Raw genomic sequence first — 21323 nt, 5'->3', positions numbered from 1 at the left:
TGCAGAAAAATACTCAGCATTGACTGTTAGCAAAAACAGCGATTTGAATATGAACGTGGGGGATTTGCCCTCCGCAGCCTTCACTGCGGTCCCCACTCTGAAATCCGTCAAGAAGGTAAGAAACGTGATCCCCATCATCATTCACTGGCATAGGGGATGGCTGTGTGCACTGTAGGCTGTGACATGTGAGGAGGATAAATCCGCGTTGATGCGCATTGCACTGCAGCAAAGTCTACCACACAAAGGCCAGATAATCTATATTAGTCTGTGTGAATGTGTTCATATAGGCTAGCACCAACTGTTATCATTTTCAGCCTGAAGGTTGATGGACCTGTGGCGAGCCCCGCCATGCATTTGTTATGATACTGCAGTGTGTAATGAATCATGTTATTTCACGTTAATTAGTTATCCCGCTAAAGAATCACACCATCCCAACCCAGCATGTATTATGAGAAACTATTTTAACCATAAAAGACAGTCAGTATGAGCTGAAGGATTTGCAAAGTTGTGCAGTAATGCATCAGGAATTTAATTATCAAGCCTGTGCTACTAGACAGTCTAATCCTATCTTATATGATTGTATTACATGTTTAACAATATTGTATCAGCCTCAGTTACAAAGCAGCTTTTATCAAGTCCTGAATATTGTTAAAATCTGTTTTTATGTGGCCTTCCTGGTTATTTTAATCACAGGTTCCACATTATGCCGGTGGTATGCTTCCTCTAAATAAATAAAAAGGCATGTTGCCTCTTAACCCTCTGTCTCAAGACACTGAAGGAACACATGATCATAAATACTTAATAATAGATAAGATAATAATGGAAACACCTAACAATTTATGAATTTCAAGTACCTAATGAGGTGTAGGGCCACGCTTTGCCTTCAGAACAGCTTCACTCTTCCTTGGATTCCCATCATACAAGTCCTGATCTGTGTGTAGTGGGATATCAGACCATTCTTTGAGGGATGGAGGAGATGGAAATCTACTTTGTACTTTGTGTTGCAGTACTTCCCATAAAAGTTTAATCATGTATATACTATGTATGTGATGATTGGGGAGGCATTTGACTTCATCCGGGGGTGTCGTCGTGGTGGAATATGGGAACATTGTGATTGAACAGTGTTTAGGTGCACCTATGTGAAATGGCCTTGTATTCCCTGGCTGTTACACAACCGTGCAGACAGAGCAATCATCTGACTGAACGAGTCCCTCGAGATGGCTGCTCATACTGTTACAGATTCACCAGCATGCTTAACAGCTGGCAACACACATTGTGGGTTGAAGGCATCCTTTGGCTTTCTCGAGAATTTCACCTGTCCAGATGTAGGAAAAATGGTGAAAGACGACTCATCAGACTGTATTTCCTTTTTTCCCGTTGCTCAGGGGTTCAGGTTTTGTTCTCCTTACACCAGGTTATGTGTCGTTGGCTGTTTTCCAATTGATAGCCCTCCTTAAATACCAGCTTTGTGGTGCTCTCTATGAAAAGTTTTGTTGAGACTGTGGCATAGAGGTGTTGATTACATTTTCTGGTCATTTTTGAAGCTCTAGTTTTGTGTTTAGCAACTGTCCTGTTGTCTGCCCATCGCTGTAGGTAAGCTTTGACTTGTGACCACTGTCCCTCCTTGCTGATGCAGTTTGTCTTGACATAGGCTATGTTGTTATGATTTTCAGCACCGTTCCCCATGCTACATTAAATTATTTGATCAGTTTTTGTGACTGATGCGCCTGCAATTTGGGCACGAACTATTTGGCCTCTTTGGAACTTCATGTTGCTTTGAAAACTTGAATATAAAAGTGGGGATTGTCAAACCTCTTTTAAAGGTGACACATACTACTGTTAATTGACATTCAACTTAATATGACTTGCCTGTGTAGCTGCCTTGATGTGATTTGTTTATGTAAAAGTTGAAGTTCATCCCTAGTATTTTTCTTTTTCAAATTTTACCCAAGAGTTTAACCACAGTGCAGAAACAAAATATTTTTTTCTCAGCAGCGGGGCTTGTAGAGCCCAGAATATTATCCGCGACCCCCTGTCTGGCAAGGCAATAATGTGTGGACTGTGAGCAGCCTCAGGGAGCCTGATGTAAAACATATTGGATGGTAGGAATGTGGACCGCGCTTATGAAAACAAAGCTCTGTGTTATGAATAAATGTGAGAGCCCTGTGTCAAGCGGTGCCACCTGTTTGTGTGAAAAAAAAAATGAATGGGTAAACAAGATACTGAAAATGATAGAAAAGGGAAAATAAAACAAATTAAATTAAAATCAGACTGTATCAAATGTGACAAGGGTGCCATAGGCAAATATGTAGATGCCACAAAATTGATGTTACTGTGTGTGTGTGTGTGTGTGTGTGTGTGTGTGTGTGTGTGTGTGTGTGTGTGTGTGTGTGTGAAACAATACCACTACTCTGCCTCTTCTCTCTTTGAATCCATCCAACAGTTACACAATACGCCCCCCGGGAGTTGGACTCAGTGACTGTGAATTTATTCATGCATCATCATTTTCATCTGATGCCTGTGGGCTATTTTACATAGAGGAGACCGATTCTGAAAAGTGTTCATATTATATTGTTACTATCCAGTATTGTCTATCATAATGTTATGGCATAGTTGAGGTCAAATGTTTTTTGTTTTTTTTGATAGGTCTATATGATGAAACAGAAATCTCAGATTCTGACAGACTCGGATTCAAAATTAAAACTTAATTCGGACAAACTATATTGAGAAATTGCTTTGAGGATGGGTTCTTTCTAGTGTTTATTGAAACACCAAATCTTTCATGCACAAGTACAGCATTTGTCCTCCAGTGTGAACCATATTAACACTGGGGGAAAAATCGCTATAAGCTGAGAAATATAACACATCCATAGTGACTGGTTCCTTCAGTCTTCCTCTGTGTTTTAAGTTGTGCCGGTGGAATTTCAAAAGGATCTCTTTAGCTTTGCTGCAGTATTTCTGTTATGCTTTCTCTAACTTGAAGTTCTCAATACACCGGGTGCCTTCTCAATGTTGGCCTCCAAAAATGCATTTTTGGGAACAACAAACTGATATTGTCTGAATATACAGTATATTAGGGCCATATGTAGGGTTGTACCCTCTTGTAGTTGTACACTACCTTATTGTACATATTCTTTCAAGATCAAGGTATAGCTAGTAAGTAGAGGTCATAGTGTCTGCCAAAAGTCGTGAGGGATTAGCAACCTGTATTTTTTTCACAACACTACTGTGTAATCCGTCACGCCTGTGTTTATCTAAACAGACGCCTCTGGAGACCAAGGAAGTTTAATGTCTTTGGAGCTAGACATCTCTGAAGAGTTTAACTCTCTTAGGTTCAGGAGTTTTGCTCACGTACTATACACCATTCATACTCCATCGCAGTTTATTGAGTGTGACAGCTGTCAGTAGTTTTCAGGGCCTGATGTTTATACAAAGAAGGTCTGTGAGGATTAGACTGGATGTCTTTTCAATCAGATGGCGCTGCGGAGCATTAGTGGTGTCAGGGTAAGTGGTTGATGTCGCCTTATGCCAAACCCACATTCAGCCCTTATACCGCCCATTCACAATCACACCACGGCTTAAGTCTGTGACCTGCTATCTACGAAAGAAACGGTATTTTTAGCTGTAGGATGGGACTGGATGGGTTGCTTGTTGATGCGGCACAAGGCTAATGGAAACAGGGTTTAATTCCTCCTGTCAATCCCCTTTCATTCATTAGACCGAACCAGGAATACAGCCGGAAAGTAAAAGCTGCAGTAAATGTGGTTTGTGTGTCTGTGTGTGTGTATGTGTGCAAATTTTTCTGTCTTTCTGTGTCTAAGTCAACATCTTAGTTTGTGTGTTCCTGCACTTAAAAAATTAGACCACAGCCTACAAACCACTGACTTTAGCAGCTAGTTGTCAAGGGCAGAACCAGAGAGAGCGAGAAAGAGAGAGAGAGGAGGGCCGGGTTGGACCCCCCTCCACTCTCAAGGCCTCTCTCTTTCTCTCTCTCTCCAGGTTGGCCATTAGAAATCATGATAATAGTTGGGAACCTCCCCCCAGCCCTGCCTGGGAGTGTTCTGGGATAATAGCATCAGGGACACCTAGTACCATCACACAGAGGACACACAGGCACGGGGAAATAGGCTGAGAAACTGGAGAGAGCAGGGAGTGACTGGCAGCCATGGCACACAGACATGGGCACGGGAGAGAAAGGGTGAGTCACTACTAATGCATCACCAGGAGCTCATCCAGCACATTTATTGAAGAAATTGCATGTCCCACACACAGATGTGACAGAGTTGCTTTTGGCACACCGCAAGTTTTCTGTCCTCTTGTTGTAGTTTTGCAGAATGGTTCTTTATCTTGACTTGCGCACCGATGCGGACTATACAGAAGTGTGTTTTCACTGACTTGCCATAAAAATGATATCCGTCACTGAAATACAGGTAGGGTGTACAATCTTCTCTTCAAAAGGCCCAGGTTATTAACAGGGCACGCCTCTGGAGTAATCTACTCTGTAAGAGCAGAATGCTGTCTTAAGTAACGCTAAGCTGTTCATCATTCATCCAACCAACCTCTATTTTCTTACATGTTATAACCACAGAGGAAGGATTCTCTGCTTTTGCTGTCTGTGTACTGAGGGAGGAACAATGCTGAAATTCAACAAACCAGCCAAAATTTATGCTGAATCCCCAAGAGTCCAAACTGATGCAAAGCAAACATAAAATAGTATTTTGCAAAAGTGTGAGAAAGAGCACACTCCCATTTGCCAAAACGGAGACCTGCAGAGATCCCCTCCGCTCACACTGTCTCAGGAGGTTCTTGAGTTTCTTTGTACTGACACAGTAGATTGTTTAGGCCCAGGCATCACTGCCCATGGAAAGAGGGTTTGTGAGATGTGGACACTTTGACTGATAGTGAGTAAAGTCATTGTACTGTTTCAGCCAATTCTTACTGAATAATTAAAAAACAATTTTCATGTGATATTTGTAGTGTTCTTGGAGGATCTGCTACCAGGGAACTGAATCATGCATACCAGCTTCACCTGGTTCCTGCAGTACTCTCATAAAAGTTCCTTCTCAGCATTACGTTAGAAAACAGAAATTATCTCTCAGCATACAACATTGCTTTGTATGTAGGTGCTCTGTCAGCAGTCGCCTGAGTATTTTATCATTACACAAACACTCTGCAGTCTGTCCTCATAAACATAACACTAAGCTAAACCTGTAAGACATTGCTATGGGATACTGGTCATATATGCAGCGCACCTCACACTCAAATGTTACCCACCTCACTGTTGTTGGTCTGGCATTCATGTCCTCCCGGATTTATCAGCTGTGTGTTGTGTCAACTCTGCTGGCCTGCACATTCGTTTTTACTCCAAACACATTCTATGGACATCTAAAATAACAATAAGCAATCCTACAGCCTTTCCAGAATGAATGAAGACACTGGATTGGTATCATGTATAACTGAGGCAAAGTGAGTGTGGAAGAGTATGTAAGCCATGTGGAAACTGAAGGGTAGCATTGAGTATACCTGAAGAAGAATTAACTACAGAGGACACAGCGCTGTAATGCTGCTATTAAACGAAAACCTTTTGTACAAGTCGTTTAGTGTACACGTTTTTCAGGAATTACAAAGATCTTTTAAATTTGTACAACAGTTTTTGAATGGGTTTCATGGGCGTTAAACTTACTCAGCCCATAAAAGCACCTGCAAACTGTCGACCATCAGGAAAATCACCAAAACTGATTTTAAATGTTTTCGCACAATGGCAGATAAGGAAGGAAGGAAGGCAAGAAGGAAGGAAGGAATAATCTAAGAAAAAAGAAGTAAATTTATGTGAAGGCCTTTCTGCACTAACAATAAGCATCGTGGAAGTCCACCGCCCTCGAGTACATGATTCATTTTTGTGACAATATACAGTGTTGAGGGAAAGAAAAGAGATGAAACATCAAAGGACGGGCTTGGATTTGATCCCATGCGCTCTAGCCACTAAACCACCAGGACACCTGTAGGTTTGATTTCCTGGAAAGGCAGGGAGGGATAGAACCACTACACTAGAAAAGGGAATGATTTGTTTGTCAGCTTTGGCAAACATCCCTATTAACCGCAGCACCCAATCAGACTGTTCGGGGGGTCAAGGTATCATTAGTTTCATCATTTCTTTCACGCAGGGTCTTGTTAATGATTTGCTTTGCTGCTAGACCTACAGTAGTAGATCTCTTGCCGACTGCGCTCAGGGTGTTAAGAGCAGTGGTACATCAGTGCCTGTCAGGTCTTTAATGAGGACAGGATCCTGGTGCCTGTGTTGGTTCAGACGGAGCTGTAGCCAGAAGGTCCTAAACCAAATGACATCAAGAGATCCAGACCTGATGCTTCCCTGCAGACGTCCTGTTTCACTGAGCTGCAGAGCTACACTCTTCTTCTTACAGACCCATTTTTGTGCAGATCTCACTGACATGGAGAGTTGTAAGCAAGATGGAAACTACTACTAAACTACTACTACTACTACCCTTCATCTAGGCTGTACATGGCTCATCTAATTTTTTCAGATCTCCTATGGCTAGGCATGTCTTTATAATTACATAGAAATGATCGGTATAGCATGATCGGTAAAGCAAAGCATTTCTGCATCCAGGATAACGGGAATTGCAAGGGATTGTTCCTGGATTTTCCCTCATTACCAACCTAGGTGTGATAGTGTGTTCCACTGGAGTGTAGCAGTGGTTAGTGCCTCCTCACTGCCCTCACTGACCCAGTTTAAAGGACCTGACGGGACATCTGGTTAACTCTCCCTAATCTTTCTAATGTTGACAACTGACTGTTGTCTACTGCTAGTGCAGCCATACGGTTCTTGGCTCAGCGTGTCTAAATGACACTCAGTGGATTTGTCAGATCTTGAGACTAATTCTAACCCTAGCCCTAACCACAAAGCCCTAAATAGAGCTAATTTCACACTAGCCACTGGCTTTAATTCTGCAGTTAGCTGTGTTATGCTTTTACCAAATAAACTTGTGTGGTTTTGTACTGTAACCCCAGGATAGGACAACTGAGACTTAATATTTCTGTTAAAGCCATGTCTAAACTAACAGATAGCCAGGCTAGCTGCATTTTCATTCACTTTCTGTGCACCCAGGTCTTTCATCTTGGGCCCTTTGAAGGGTTGGGTTGACATGGTGGTGAACCACGCCAACAGCTGAGGCCTGTGTATTTGAACAAAGCATAAATCACAGAGCAGGAGGGAGCATCCAAAAATAGCCACCGGCTCCCTCCTCCTGATCCACCTGTGATTTATCTGCTCTGTGTTAATGTAACAGTCTCAGGTGAAGCCAAGTACTCACAGCCTTTACCTTTGAAGGGACATTTTTTTTCTTTATGCCTGACACAGCAAAATGAGTCCAAATACAAACCAAGAGGGTAAACATTAGCAGAACCGTGGGCATATAACAGAAACTGTCACCTTTGTTAATGTTTGAAAAGTTATATTTTGTTCCTTGCTGTATGGCGTTTCTTGAGTAGTTCCCGTCTCCCTCTGTGTCGTTGTTGACATTAAATCAGCACATGTGGGCAGACATAAGTCCTAACACGCACTGGCATCAAGTGATTAATGTCTAGATTTTATTTGCCATTTATGTTAACGTTGTGTGCGGTTTTGTCTTGGGTTTTTCCAGATCCAGTTTGCGAACACAGAGGACAAACAGGAGTTCAGCAAGTATCCTACCAAGGCAGGCCGCCGCTCCCTCTCTCGCTCCATCTCTCAGTCCTCCACAGACAGCTACAGCTCAGGTACTGCACATCTGAAAAGGTTCATTACAAAATCACATTCCCACCATTTGAAAAATGTGACACCAACTCTTACAAAATGATGGCTGTCATGGTAGTAAAGCCCATTATAGGTTAATATTAAAGTGTCGCCACCGATTTTAAAGATTCACATATGTTATTCCTGTGCTCCAGGACAGTTCAGTCAATACTACTACACTCTTTCCTAAAACTAGAAACTGGAGAAATGACACTTAAATTTGTGATGTCACTGGGATGTAAAATCTGGCACTGCTCCATAGACAATGAATGGGGCACTGACTTTGATTTGTGGAAGTTCTCGCACCCAAATGAGGTTTAAATTCTGATTCACACCTGAGTATTAATTTTGGTCTGGCAACACAACTTCACATCTAATGGGTCCACAAAGTCACTTCCCCATTCATTGTCTATGGAGCAGTCCCAGATTTTACATCCCAGTGGCATCACAAATTCAAGGGTTCTCTCTCTGATTTCCAGCTTTAGGAAAGAGTGGAGTTCACAAACATTGACTGAACTGTCATGGGGCACAGAAATAACATTTGTGAATTCTTAAAATGGGTGGCATTCCCCTTTAAGACCTCTGCTTACAAAACAGTTCTGTTTTGAAGGAAGAATCACCTGTGGATAGCCTGTGGATTAAGGGGAATGCCACCCAATTTAAGAATTCACAAATTAAATACTTCATATATGCACACATGCTCACACACGTACACTGTGTAAATGCTCACACATGTACACTACTGCACACACACACGTACACACACACACACACACAAGCGCCACCCCTTACACAATAGATATTAAGTATTCATTTCATAATTGTCTCTTTTGTATGCTTTACCACAATAGTGACCTTTTGTGTTGCACATTTCCCAGCTGCCTCCTACTCTGACAGCTCTGATGATGAAACCTCCCCGCGGGACAAAGCCCAGGTCAACACCCAAGGCAGCAGCGACTTCTGTGTGAAGAACATCAAGCAGGCCGAATTTGGCCGGCGCGAGATTGAGATTGCAGAACAAGGTATATGTGACTCAGCATGGGAAAACGGGCACATTGTGGGAGTTTTGCATAGATAAGCGATCTTTGTATCCCAAGCTTTAAAATGGCATATTACATAATCGGGGGTCAATAAATTATTTTGTTTGAATTATTGAATATTCAAACAGAAAACCTTTTTTCTGATGTAAAATGGGTTTCCTTTCAAGTTAAATGAGCCTGGGTTTGTGGTGTTTGGCCTCATATGGAATCATTGTTCTCTCTTCACACGATGTATAATCAAAGATACACAGAGAGGCGATCATGCACAAAGAGAGTTCAGTCTTGTTACTAGGATTTTCTATTAACTGTAAATGTTAGTCATACAGTATTGCGGGGATATCACTTGTTGTGATACAATTGATTCAGTTGTTGTTGGGATAAGAGGCTCAGTATCAATGCCATCAAGACAGAGAGGGCTTTGAGCTCCCTGTTGAGACTTTGTTCCCAGATACGTATCATGTGGCATCTGTTTTGCTGCTTAGACATTGTTTGAGTCAACTATTGGTGTAAAAGTCCTCCTTCTGACTCCAGAACAGTTCATGACCCAAGGCTGGGGCTGTGTCAGTGTTCTTCTGGGAAAACACAATCAAGGCTCTTTCTTTCTTTCTCTCTTTCTCTCTCTCCTGCTACTTATTTTCATATTTTTGACACCTCTCCCCCCATCTCAAACTTTTTCGCAGACTCTCAATCTTCAATCCACCACCTCCTCCCTCTCTCGTTTTTCTCTCTTTCTGGTTGTTTACAATGCCCATTTGAGTGCTAAGTAGGCCTAAGTGCTGGATAAGTGCTCCTCTAGCCTAAGCCTGCGCCTCAACAGCTGTTGCCGACACTGTCGTTCAACCAATCTGCATTTAACAGCCATTAACTGCACATCCACCACACAGAAAGAGATGATTTTTGTATTCAAAATGCTCTCATATGCAGCCATGAACACCCTCTTCTCCAAAAACTTCTCTCTCTTTTTGTCTCATTTTCCAACCAATTTCCTCTAACTTGTGCTCCCTCTGTTCCTCCACAGATATGTCTGCCCTGATCTCCCTGAGGAAGAGAGCGCAAGGGGAGAAGCCACTGGCCGGGGCGAAGATAGTAGGCTGCACCCACATCACTGCTCAGACAGCAGTACGTCCGCTCATTCAGTTACCTCTCTCTCCTCATTACCTCTGCAACCTGTTTTTGCATTTACATATTCTATCTATCTTTCTCTATTAGGTCCTGATTGAGACGCTGGTAGCTCTGGGAGCTCAGTGTCGCTGGACTGCCTGTAACATCTATTCCACTCAGAACGAGGTGGCGGCTGCTCTCGCTGAGACAGGTGAGATGATTTACACAGTCAACACACACTTTCCTCTAATGGACCTGTTGCCTAAGCAGCTGGCCAATCCCCATCTCTCCCTCTCGCTCTGTCTTTGCAATTATGTGTGTGTGTGTGTTTTATTTCCTACAGGAGTACCTGTGTTTGCATGGAAGGGCGAGTCAGAGGATGACTTCTGGTGGTGCATCGACCGCTGTGTCAACACCGAGGGCTGGCAGGCCAACATGGTATCAGCCTGACAATCCCACAATGCACTCGACACCCATCCTAGTCTGTATATTGAGCTCTACTATCAGGGAGCGACTCGTTATTCATCTTTCATGTGTTGTGTTTCTCTCAGATCTTGGATGACGGGGGAGACTTAACCCACTGGGTGTACAAGAAGTATCCCAGCGTGTTCAAGAAGGCCCAGGGCATCGTGGAGGAGAGTGTCACTGGGGTGCATAGGTCAGACGGGGCTTAGACTTGATGAGTCCTGGGGGTTTTGCACTGTTAAATGGGCATTGATGATTTTATGACTTTTACAGACCTCTATCGGCAACCAAGGAATTGCAACATCGACAAGTGCCTGGCACAGCTGATGGTAGAAATATAATGGACAGAAATATAAAAGTCACATTTTTACAGTAGAACAAGAAAGCTAGCTAATGAGAGCAGATAACCAACAGAAACATCTAGTGAAGAGGTATTATATCACATTTCAAAATAACACTGCTTTGTCGTTTGTTTGAAATTGAATTTGGCTTGGCTCTGTTTTCCAAAACAGATTACAGGTAGGAAAATTAGTTTTCAAAAGCCAGAAGTAATCGTTCAGCCATACTGATCAACACTCACACCCCCACAGATATATTATGGTAATTGTGTGCTACGGGACAGTGAAATCCTACTTAATGCCCCTTTAACACTGAACTGAACTGAACTGAACTGAACTGAACTGAACTGAACTGAACTGAACTGAACTGAATGGAGCTGAGCTGGAAGTAAACCAAGTTCACATCGAAAGCAGTTGTTAATGTATGATATATGTCAGGAGGAACAGTATCAAAAGCACGGATATGACTCAAATCAGTATTAATACACACTGACATTGGAGATTGAAAAGGGCACTATCCTGATTTGACTGGAGCCCATTTGGAAACATGTCACAGCAGCTGTCCATATACAACTCTCAGTGGATCCAATTAGACAGACTATCTGGAAAGTATAATATCACACAGCCCTCCAACTCGGTGTGTGTGTGCGTGTGTGTGTGTGTGTGCCCATGTTTCCCCATGTGTCTTCTCAGATTGTACCAGTTGTCTAAGGCTGGCAAGCTGTGTGTCCCTGCGATGAATGTGAATGACTCAGTCACCAAGCAGAAATTCGACAACCTCTACTGCTGCCGTGAATCTATCCTAGATGGGTGAGGAGAATGCATCATCTAACACTTAAAAAGCCAAAACACTAGCCACTGTTAATAAATGTAGTGCTGTAGCTCATTTGATTGTGTCAATGCTTATGACTCTGCTTGCCTCTGCCAGCTTGAAGAGGACCACTGATGTAATGTTTGGCGGCAAACAAGTCGTCGTGTGTGGTTATGGAGAGGTGAATCATTCTTGGATTAAATAAAGTTCTCAGTACTTCAATTTAGACAGCATGACTGCATTGCATGATTGCACATGTTTTATTTTTCTGTCCTGTGGTGTGTAGGTGGGGAAAGGCTGTTGCACTGCTCTTAAAGCCCTCGGAGCCATTGTGTGCATCACAGAGATCGACCCCATCTGTGCCCTGCAGGCCTGGTGGGTGACTAACCATCCCATCAGTAAATCAATGTGCTATCCCGGTTGTCCTTCTGCCTATATGCTGCTGTGCATCGGATTAGTTGTGAGGCCAAAAGGGCAAAATAATCATAATTTATTTCTATTCATTTGGTTATTCATTTCATTTATGCTGCTTAAACTTGAAAATATCTGTATATGTGTCCATACAGCATGGATGGCTTCCGAGTGGTCAAGCTGAATGAGGTCATCCGGCAGATGGACGTGGTGATAACCTGCACTGGTAAGCTGCCCCATGCAGTGACATCTATTATTTCTGCTTTGATAATCACAAGGTTTCACAAGCACAGAAATCAACGCCTTTTTTCAAATATCCCACTTGAGGTCCCTGGGAAAAATTCAGGCGTTTCATCCAAATGCTAAAACAGTTGCGTTTTGAGTCAGTGTGCTGTTCAGATGAGGGAATCGCCAACCAATTCACAAGTCAAACCCTTCTCAACACATGCATTGATTTTATTTGATTTTCACCCTCTAAAATCTTGAATCTCTCTCACTTCAGTCGCCCTGTTACAATAGGTCAATTCCTTTTCTTTTTTATTTAGGTAATAAGAACGTCGTTACCAGAGAACAGCTGGACCGAATGAAGAATGGTTGCATAGTCTGCAATATGGGACATTCCAATACTGAGATTGATGTGGTAAGTAATGCTTTGATACAACTTAAATGTATGTGTGTTTGTGTGTCTATCAGGGCATTTCTGCATGTTTTATTTCTGTACATTTATGTCAGCCTGTTGTATGACTGACCAGTCTTGTCTGTCCTCAGGCGAGTCTGCGTAGTCCTGAGCTCACCTGGGAGAGGGTGCGCTCTCAGGTCGACCACATCATCTGGCCTGACGGCAAGAGGGTTGTCCTGCTGGCAGAGGTAATGTGCCTCTGCAGCCCTGTATCCTCACAACATAGTGTCTGTTAAACGTCCCTAAATCATATAAATTAAGCTTCCCACACAGAAGCATCTTACTGTAACTCACGGCTTTGTTTCCCATCCCTAACTCCTACTGTGTGCTCTGTGGTCCCTTTCCTAGCTAGATATCTGTATGTTATTCCTAATTGTGTTATTGCAGCCTGCTGTTTTTTCTGTCTTTAAACTACCCATTGAATGTGAATTTCTACACGGCACTTTCTGAATTTTTACCCACCTCCTGTGTTGTTTCTCAGGGCCGGCTCCTAAATCTGAGCTGCTCCACAGTGCCTACGTTTGTACTGTCCATCACTGCTACAACTCAGGTTAGTGGTTTAATTTCTCTTTCACTGGTCATGTCAGTGTGTTTCAGTTTCTTGCTCAGGGACACTTCAGCAGGGCAGATGCTTGTACTCATGGGGGCAGCGACACCCTGCTGCTCTATAGTAACATTCTTCTCCCACCAATTCAGAAAAATCAGTTTTAAAAAATAAGGTGAATATCTCAGCATAAGAAAAAGTATTCCCATAAGAAATAGACTTGATCGGGCCCCGGCCTCCCATCACCATCGCTATTATTTAATTGGTGATGGCGTAAATCATTCAGCCAATCACAGGGCCCGTCAAACTGTCAGTCATCATGAGGCAATTCACAGCAATCAAACAGCAAGATGTCAAAGTGACACCTACCTGTCAGGTCAAGAGAGAGAGAAAAAAAAAACAGAGGATGTGGAGGCACAAACTGAAGGTGTTGCTGTGTCTAAAGTTATAGTTTTCTTATATCATGACTGCCAACAACAAAAGTTTACTAGTTTTGTAGCCACTGGGTGTAACAACGCTTAGGGCCCCCAAAAACCTTGGGAGGCTCTGCTTGTGAGTCTTACAGCTGGTTTGGTCTGTTGTCTGTAGGCCCTGGCCCTGATTGAGCTGTTCAACGCTCCAGATGGACGTTATAAACAGGATGTGTATCTCCTGCCTAAGAAGATGGGTAAGAGCAGATTCACTTTATATTTAGTATCTGAATGATTATATCATAATTTGTGAAAAAAGCACAGTTTAGTGTCATATTCTGTAGCCAAACTTCCCAATGCTCACTTAACTTGTGTGTAGCTCATTGTTGCCACCTAGTGATCTGACCTCGAAACTGCAGGATCCACCATAGTAAAAAATTATATACAACATGTAGAAAGTCTGGATCACAATCTGACTCTTTCCTCCAGATGAGTATGTGGCCAGCTTGCACCTACCAAACTTTGACGCCCACCTGACAGAGTTGTCTGACGAGCAGGCCAAGTACATGGGACTCAACAAGAACGGCCCCTTCAAACCCAACTATTACAGGTAGACTATACCTGTTCAGTCCAATGCATCTCTTCTTATTTAGTTTTTACTTAGTTTATTCAGTTGTGTTGATTCACATCTGTACAATAACACTGGATTTACCTAAATGTTAATTTTGTTCACAGGTATTAATGGGAGTGTCTGATGCTGTGACCCTTAACACACAGCTGCCCTGGGATAAACAGAGATATCTATTTTATTTTGTAAATTGCTACAAAAAACGGAGGAATTATTTTACTTATGCTGAATGTAACTGAATATTAGCACTTCAGGCATTGTGTTAGATATGAATCATAAGATTAAAACACATAGGAAACATAAGATGTGACCAAGTGTACCATTACATGCCTGTCACTTGTTTAAAAAAAGCCTGCTTGCATGCTCTCATCTGTATCTACTCATTTAGTTGCTACTGCTTATGTTGCTAGATCACAAGGTTGTCGATTTGTCTATTTATCCTAAATTTACACTCAGTGCCAAATGATGGCCATACGATTGAAACAGGAGATACCATTTACGTTTTGTCTGTCTATGACATTAAAACTTTATTAGTACATTCCATGAACCAGGGTTGGGGCTGACCCATAATGGACTCTATATATAATGATGTATTTTAGAAATGTTTTGTTATCACATGCATTGATTAATCTCATTGAATGGTAACTGCATACACACCCTTAAAGGTAAGGTAACATCCAGTCGTCCTATTTACTGTGACAAAGTTGATGTATAGATAATGTGACCTAAAGTTTTTTTCTGTCTTTTTCTAAATCATAATAGCCTACAATTGGTTGAATATTTTTTTAAATGTCTGGCATAAGATGTTGGCTTAGAGAATTCCCTGGTTGAGTGTGTGGCGTTGGCGTTCAACACCCATCCTGAAAAGATCTTATAAACAAAACCAGCTTCCTCTGAACAACTGGACAGCAAAGGGATGTTTCACATGCCATAACAACTGATTAAGACCTTTGGTATTCTACTATTAAAGGTAACAGACTGTATTATTTCCTTAAAAGGGGGATACAGGGAAAGAACTATGAGCTTGAGGAAGAGGAGCCAGGGAAACCTTTTCAAATTGCTATAACTCCACTGTCATTTAAGAGTTTTCATTTGCTTACTCCAATTCCGTCCAACATTAGTCACACTGTGGAACTGTACTGTCTGGTATGGAGTGTTTTGACTGGATAATACCTTTAAGGCCCTGGTATGAATGTGCCTTTTGAGTCATTTTATCAGCACCCACATTACTTAACTGGGTATTCCCTTTTGTTATACCACATATTAGAAGTGGTTAATCCACTGTCTTCCTTCCACTGCTTCTGGTACTAATTGTTATATTGAGGTATAAGCTATATGTTTAAAAACAAAACAAAAAAAACAACCTATGAGACTTAATGTTTGCCATATGATTATCACTGTCTTATTTTGATCCAACCGGGTCACCTAAAAGAATTATGTTTCACAAGTGATTATAAAACATATATGTGTATACAATGTATGTAAAAGAATGTATTAAATCAGCAATAAAGTCAACCCTGTTAACAGAGAAAGCATAACTCAAATGGTTTATTTTTATGCAAGAAAGATGGAAACAGCATGAAAGAGAGAAATTCAGTGGTCACATACTTTCCATTATTCTGGGTTTAAAGCTCACATTCATGGCTGCTCACACTTTCACGCACCTTCCTGAATGTGCCTTACTGCTCCATTCTCTGCATTGTGTTCGCTCCATGCCTCTCAGTCAGCTCTTTTGGCAGAGTGTCAGATTGCTCAGCTACAGGCTGTCCCACTCTAGAATATTCACCGGCTCTCGCGGACCGACCCGACTGCATTAGTTGCTAATATTAACAGTTGAGTCACTGAGCTCAGGGGAGCTGGGAGCATTCTGGAAACTTGCTTTCTACTATATAAGCAGTGGGTCTGAGTCTGTGAAGGCATGACTTTTAGAAGAACCACACAACTCAGACGCAAGAGCTGACAAAGGAAACTACTCAAGGGGACTCAGCTGAGATCCTTCTACATCTTTAAGGAACAGAGAGCTTACTACTGAAAGTAAGTGGCAATTGATAATCAGATTTTAGTCTAATGTGGTTAAATGAATGGAAACCAGTGGACAGTCTTCTATATGGTGTGGGGTGAATCTTCTGGCATTATTAATTCCCTGGAAGACAAGATTAGAGTTTATCGATATTAATGTATCGATTCTGCTTGAGCATCTTGATGATGCTTGATGATGAAGATGTCTTCCAGACTCCATTCCAGAAACTGCTGTAATATCTGGTTACAGAGAGGGAATATAGATATGGCCAACAGATTTATCATGCTGTTCAAAATACTTGAAACCTATGGATCAGGGCATTTCCACCCAGGAATACATTGCTAGAAAGGTGTCATGGGATAAGGGTGAACACTAAGTCAATATTATTTATTTTATCATGGGGATAATTAGAACAAAATCATGCCATGAAATAGACTCGTCACCAGTGCATAACTACCAGAACTCTTAACTGTAAGTTAGTGTTTCCATTTAGTCAGTATTTCCTTCATTTTGACTATACCTCCTACATATGGCTTTATCTGAGGTTTGGATGTGACAAAAGTGTAGTTTCTTGCTTCCCCTCAGGGTGTCCTGAAAGACTAATTCACCAGTGGAGGCTTGCTATGCCTAGGCCCCACTTAAACTGACCCCGTATTAAGGCCTGGATATGCTTCCTCAGAACTGCTTCTGAGAACCTCCCAAAACAAACTTCCAGAAGCCCTGAACTTTCATGGTTCTTCAGAACAGTAGGGTTTGTAGGAGGAGCTGCAGGCTGTCCGTCAAACAAGGGGGAGTGGTGGTAAACAGGAACTAGGCATAGGTCAGAGGTGAAAGCCTGTGTTCCCTGTTGTCTGTTCAAAAGAAATGGCGGCAGGCTTGTTTCCCCATGTCACAGGTTTATTTTTGGTGGCGCTCTGCCACAATATCTGCACGAGCCACAAAATCAAAAGTTGGTCAGTATATAGAAATTGATCTAAAGCCATCTGTAAGGCTGCACGTCACATTATGTTATCTGTTGCACCAGAGACTGATCTCACCAGCGCTCACAGCTTCTGCTTGTAAACTCACCACACACACACACACACACACACACACACACACACACACACACACACACACACCTCTCTTCCCTCTGTATCTCTCCTCCTGCGGCTCCACTCACATAAACCCAGTGTTTTAATAACTGTGCTTACAGTGTTTCTATAATAACTCAGTCCTATAGTAACTGCTATAGCGTTTTCCCCCGGACCGTGCCGCCGCTGTAAGATAAAATTCTCGGGGAAACACTGGATAAACACCCAGCTGCTCTCTCCCTCCAGCAGCTGAAAGCCTGGTCGACAGCAGCTTACAGGAAGTTGTTGTGAGGAGAAGCTACAAACAGAAATTTGTGGCTCACTCCATTCCCAGCCCCCTTCACACCTCTTTACATCTGGCCAATCGCTGCAGAGGGGGGCGGTGTGTTCGGACATTTGTTTCTGAGAGTGACTTTTCCAACCTGCATCGACCCGCCCCAAACGGAAGCCCCCTCCGACCTCCAGAACACGTCTGAAACCCTTTAAGAACTGAATATAAATCACACTTTAGTCTCACTTGTCCCTGAGGCCCTTGGTTTGGTATGGGCGGGAGTCTCTTCCCTTCAGGTCACTAATCCAACCTTAGCTCCCGTAGGTCTAGAAGCCACAAAGGGATATTCCCTGAGTTCCCCCAAGAGAGAAGGTTAATAGTTTTAACTTTGCTAGATTTATGACTTAACTCTGTATCTAGTCTTTGTTTTTTAGCCAACCAAGTTCACCCTGGGTCACCCTGGTGAGAGCAAAATATTACCCCTGAAAAAGTGTCAGCAGGCTTATCTGCTGACACGCAGAAAAAAGAGGAAGTAGTCCTGGGTTTGTCTTCCCAAATTTGTATATAAAAAAATTATCACACTCTCCCATCATTGAGAAACTAACGGCTGCCTAGCAAAAGAGGAAGTGTATCTGTCTCTTCAGCAAGCAAGCTGGATATATATAGCAAGCTTCTGCAGGGTGTTTTTCTTACCACCCCTGTCATCATATTTTAACATATTCCTGATGATTAAAACATTTACAGGCATGTCCTGCTTTCTTATAGGTGGACAGTGTCTCTAGTTAAATCAAGCATTACATTTCAGTTAGCAAGCAAGCAGAAGCACAGCTAAATATGCTCACATACATTTAACAATCTTCCAGCGAGCCTGTTGCTGACACGTGACCCCCTAGTCTCGGCGAGCTTCTTCTTATTGCCTCATCTTCCTTCTCCTTTCCTTCCAAACTATCTTTCACATCTGCTTTTTGTTAACCCCCTGTCCAGCTTTTGCAAAGCTTGTTGTTTTCTGGTGGCAGGGTCTACAACCCCTCGTGCTAACCAGGTGACAGGCTCAACAAAAGGATGGTGCTTTATTAGTAACTTCAAAATTTTAATCAGAATTATTGGCATCAATCATTTAGAATGTTTGATTTAGAATGATTTCAACTACAGTGATCACTGCTTTGATATGTAGTATTAAAATACTAAAACATATTTCCCTAATCTTCCTAGGAACTCTAAAGGAATAAGCAAGATGTCCTCAGCTAAGGGAATATCCATTGGCATTGACCTGGGCACCACCTACTCTTGCGTGGGTGTGTTCCAGCATGGCAAAGTGGAGATAATTGCCAATGACCAGGGCAACAGGACCACTCCCAGCTATGTGGCCTTTACTGACACAGAGAGGCTCATTGGAGATGCTGCCAAGAATCAGGTGGCCATGAACCCCACCAACACAATCTTTGATGCCAAACGGCTCATTGGCAGAAAGTTTACCGACGCTGTTGTGCAGTCCGACATGAAGCTCTGGCCTTTCAAGGTCATCAGTGATAATGGAAAGCCCAAAGTCCAAGTGGAGTATAAGGGAGAGACCAAGGCCTTCTATCCAGAGGAAATCTCCTCCATGGTGCTGGTTAAAATGAAGGAGATTGCTGAAGCCTACCTGGGGCAGAGGGTGTCAAACGCAGTCATTACGGTTCCAGCTTATTTCAATGACTCTCAGAGGCAAGCCACTAAAGATGCTGGGGTGATCTCCGGACTGAATGTTTTGAGGATCATTAATGAGCCCACGGCAGCAGCCATCGCCTACGGCCTGGATAAAGGCAAAAGAGTAGAGCGCAATGTTCTGATCTTTGATCTTGGTGGGGGCACCTTCGATGTGTCCATCCTGACTATTGAGGATGGCATCTTTGAGGTGAAAGCCACTGCAGGAGACACGCACCTTGGTGGGGAGGACTTTGACAACCGCATGGTCAACCACTTTGTAGAAGAATTTAAAAGAAAACACAAGAAGGACATCAGCCAAAATAAGAGAGCAGTGAGGCGACTGCGAACAGCTTGTGAGAGAGCGAAGAGAACTCTGTCCTCCAGCTCGCAGGCCAGCATCGAGATCGACTCTCTGTTTGAGGGGATTGACTTCTACACCTCCATCACAAGGGCGCGCTTTGAGGAGCTCAACTCTGAGCTCTTTAGGGGAACACTAGAGCCAGTGGAGAAGTCACTGCGAGATGCCAAGCTGGACAAGAGCCAGATCCATGATATCGTCCTGGTTGGTGGCTCCACAAGAATCCCCAAAATCCAGAAGCTCCTGCAGGACTTTTTTAATGGCAGGGAACTGAACAAGAGCATCAATCCGGATGAGGCGGTGGCCTACGGTGCGGCGGTCCAGGCTGCTATCCTCATGGGTGACACCTCAGAGAACGTTCAGGATCTGCTGCTGCTGGACGTGGCTCCTCTGTCTCTGGGAATTGAGACTGCAGGCGGAGTTATGACGGCTCTGATCCAACGCAACACCACCATCCCCACCAAGCAGACCCAGATCTTCTCCACATACTCAGATAACCAGCCAGGTGTGCTGGTTCAGGTGTATGAGGGTGAGAGGGCCATGACCAAGGACAACAACCTCCTGGGCAAGTTTGATCTCACAGGTATCCCTCCTGCGCCCCGAGGCGTACCACAGGTGGAGGTAACCTTCGACATCGACGCTAATGGTATTCTAAACGTGTCTGCAGTGGACAAAAGTACAGGCAAAGAAAACAAAATCACCATCACCAATGATAAGGGCCGCCTTAGCAAAGAGGAGATCGAGCGGATGGTACAGGACGCTGAGAAGTACAAGGCTGAGGACGATGTTCAGAGGGAAAAAGTAGCAGCCAAGAACTCACTGGAGTCCTATGCATACAACATGAAGAGCAGCGTGGAGGATGAGAATATGAAAGGGAAGATTAGCGAGGACGATAAAAAGAAGGTCATTGAAAAGTGCAACCAGGCTATCTCCTGGCTGGAGAACAACCAACTGGCTGAGAAAGAAGAGTATGAGCACCAGCAGAAGGAACTAGAGAAGGTGTGCAATCCGATCGTGTCCAAGCTGTACCAGGGTTCGGCCCCAACAGGAACCTGTGGCGGTCAGGGAGGGGCTAGCTCCAAGGGCCCAACCATTGAGGAGGTGGACTAAACAACCGAAAGTCCCCATTTGATTTTTACAGAAATGCTTTGGCTGTATCACTGTTGTTCAATACCATAACTCCTGTAATTTCACTGTTTTCTTTTCTTGACTTGTCATAATAAAAGTCAATCAGAAAATGAAACATTTTGGAGTTGTTTTCTTCTAATGCACACTGTTACATTCTGTGTGATAGTTTAAAGATGTTGCTTCCAATGCCCTTTAATTGCCTTTCTTATGTGATGCACTCTCATTATTATATCTCATTATTATACTCTCATTATTTACAACCAAGATTAGTTTAATGTATGATTGGTGGATTTATTCCTCAATTTATGAAAATGTATAAAATTTCCCAATTTTTAGTAACAGTGATCTCTAAATACTAATGCTTTAGCACTACAATGGATGGCTCACTCAAAACCCCTAAACAGACGTTTCATTAACATGTTGTGCTCTAAAAAGTCCAGTAGGTGGCAATCTTAGGTTGTGCCAGCAACATCACTGTTTTTCTAAACACTGATACAACACCTGTTGGATTAGACTATAAAGTATATGTCAGAATAACTGCTCAGGTATCAATGAGAACAATTTCCCA

General features: G+C 42.8%; 2 protein-coding genes across 3 annotated transcripts; both read left to right on the top strand.

Annotated features, from left to right (window-relative positions):
- The first annotated feature begins 34 nt into the window (after positions 1-34).
- On the top strand, positions 35-15751 carry ahcyl1 (adenosylhomocysteinase-like 1). Of its 2 annotated transcripts, XM_071518177.1 has the most exons (17): positions 4093-4198; positions 7662-7776; positions 8671-8814; positions 9851-9951; positions 10042-10144; positions 10277-10371; positions 10485-10591; positions 11430-11546; positions 11665-11728; positions 11834-11922; positions 12114-12184; positions 12504-12598; positions 12727-12825; positions 13119-13187; positions 13770-13848; positions 14081-14201; positions 14327-15751. In XM_071518177.1, exons 1-17 carry the CDS (start codon positions 4166-4168, stop codon positions 14331-14333), a joined length of 1509 nt encoding a protein of 502 aa, XP_071374278.1. In that variant the 5' UTR covers positions 4093-4165; the 3' UTR covers positions 14334-15751. The 2 variants fall into 2 exon arrangements, with proteins under 2 accessions (XP_071374279.1, XP_071374278.1); XM_071518178.1 differs by lacking the exons at positions 4093-4198; positions 14327-15751 and adding an exon at positions 35-115 and having other exon boundaries at positions 14081-14205.
- A 402-nt stretch (positions 15752-16153) lies between these two features.
- hspa1b (heat shock protein family A (Hsp70) member 1B) lies at positions 16154-20806 on the top strand. Its single transcript, XM_071518135.1, has 2 exons — positions 16154-16253; positions 18796-20806. The coding sequence occupies exon 2, from the start codon at positions 18818-18820 to the stop codon at positions 20735-20737; it is 1920 nt and encodes a 639-aa protein (XP_071374236.1). The 5' UTR covers positions 16154-16253; positions 18796-18817; the 3' UTR covers positions 20738-20806.
- The last annotated feature ends 517 nt before the right edge of the window (positions 20807-21323 follow it).

This window comes from Centroberyx affinis, unplaced genomic scaffold (assembly GCF_046629955.1).
Source record: "Centroberyx affinis isolate AG114_WGS23_722 - 3 ecotype Tasmania unplaced genomic scaffold, CSIRO-AGI_Caff_v1 ptg000555l_1, whole genome shotgun sequence".
Classification (NCBI taxonomy): Eukaryota; Metazoa; Chordata; class Actinopteri; order Beryciformes; family Berycidae; genus Centroberyx; species Centroberyx affinis.
Note: the sequence above shows the minus strand (reverse complement) of the source record. Positions and strands in the feature narration are given on the sequence as shown.

Excerpts from the sequence above, each read along its gene's own strand:
- ahcyl1 (XM_071518178.1), top strand. The coding sequence starts at position 50 with ATGAACGTGGGGGATTTGCCCTCCGCAGCCTTCACTGCGGTCCCCACT. Across the intron at positions 12,599-12,726 it reads CCAATACTGAGATTGATGTG|GCGAGTCTGCGTAGTCCTGA; the intron begins GTAAGTAATGCT and ends GTCTGTCCTCAG. Across the intron at positions 13,849-14,080 it reads TCTCCTGCCTAAGAAGATGG|ATGAGTATGTGGCCAGCTTG; the intron begins GTAAGAGCAGAT and ends TCTTTCCTCCAG.
- hspa1b (XM_071518135.1), top strand. The coding sequence starts at position 18,818 with ATGTCCTCAGCTAAGGGAATATCCATTGGCATTGACCTGGGCACCACC.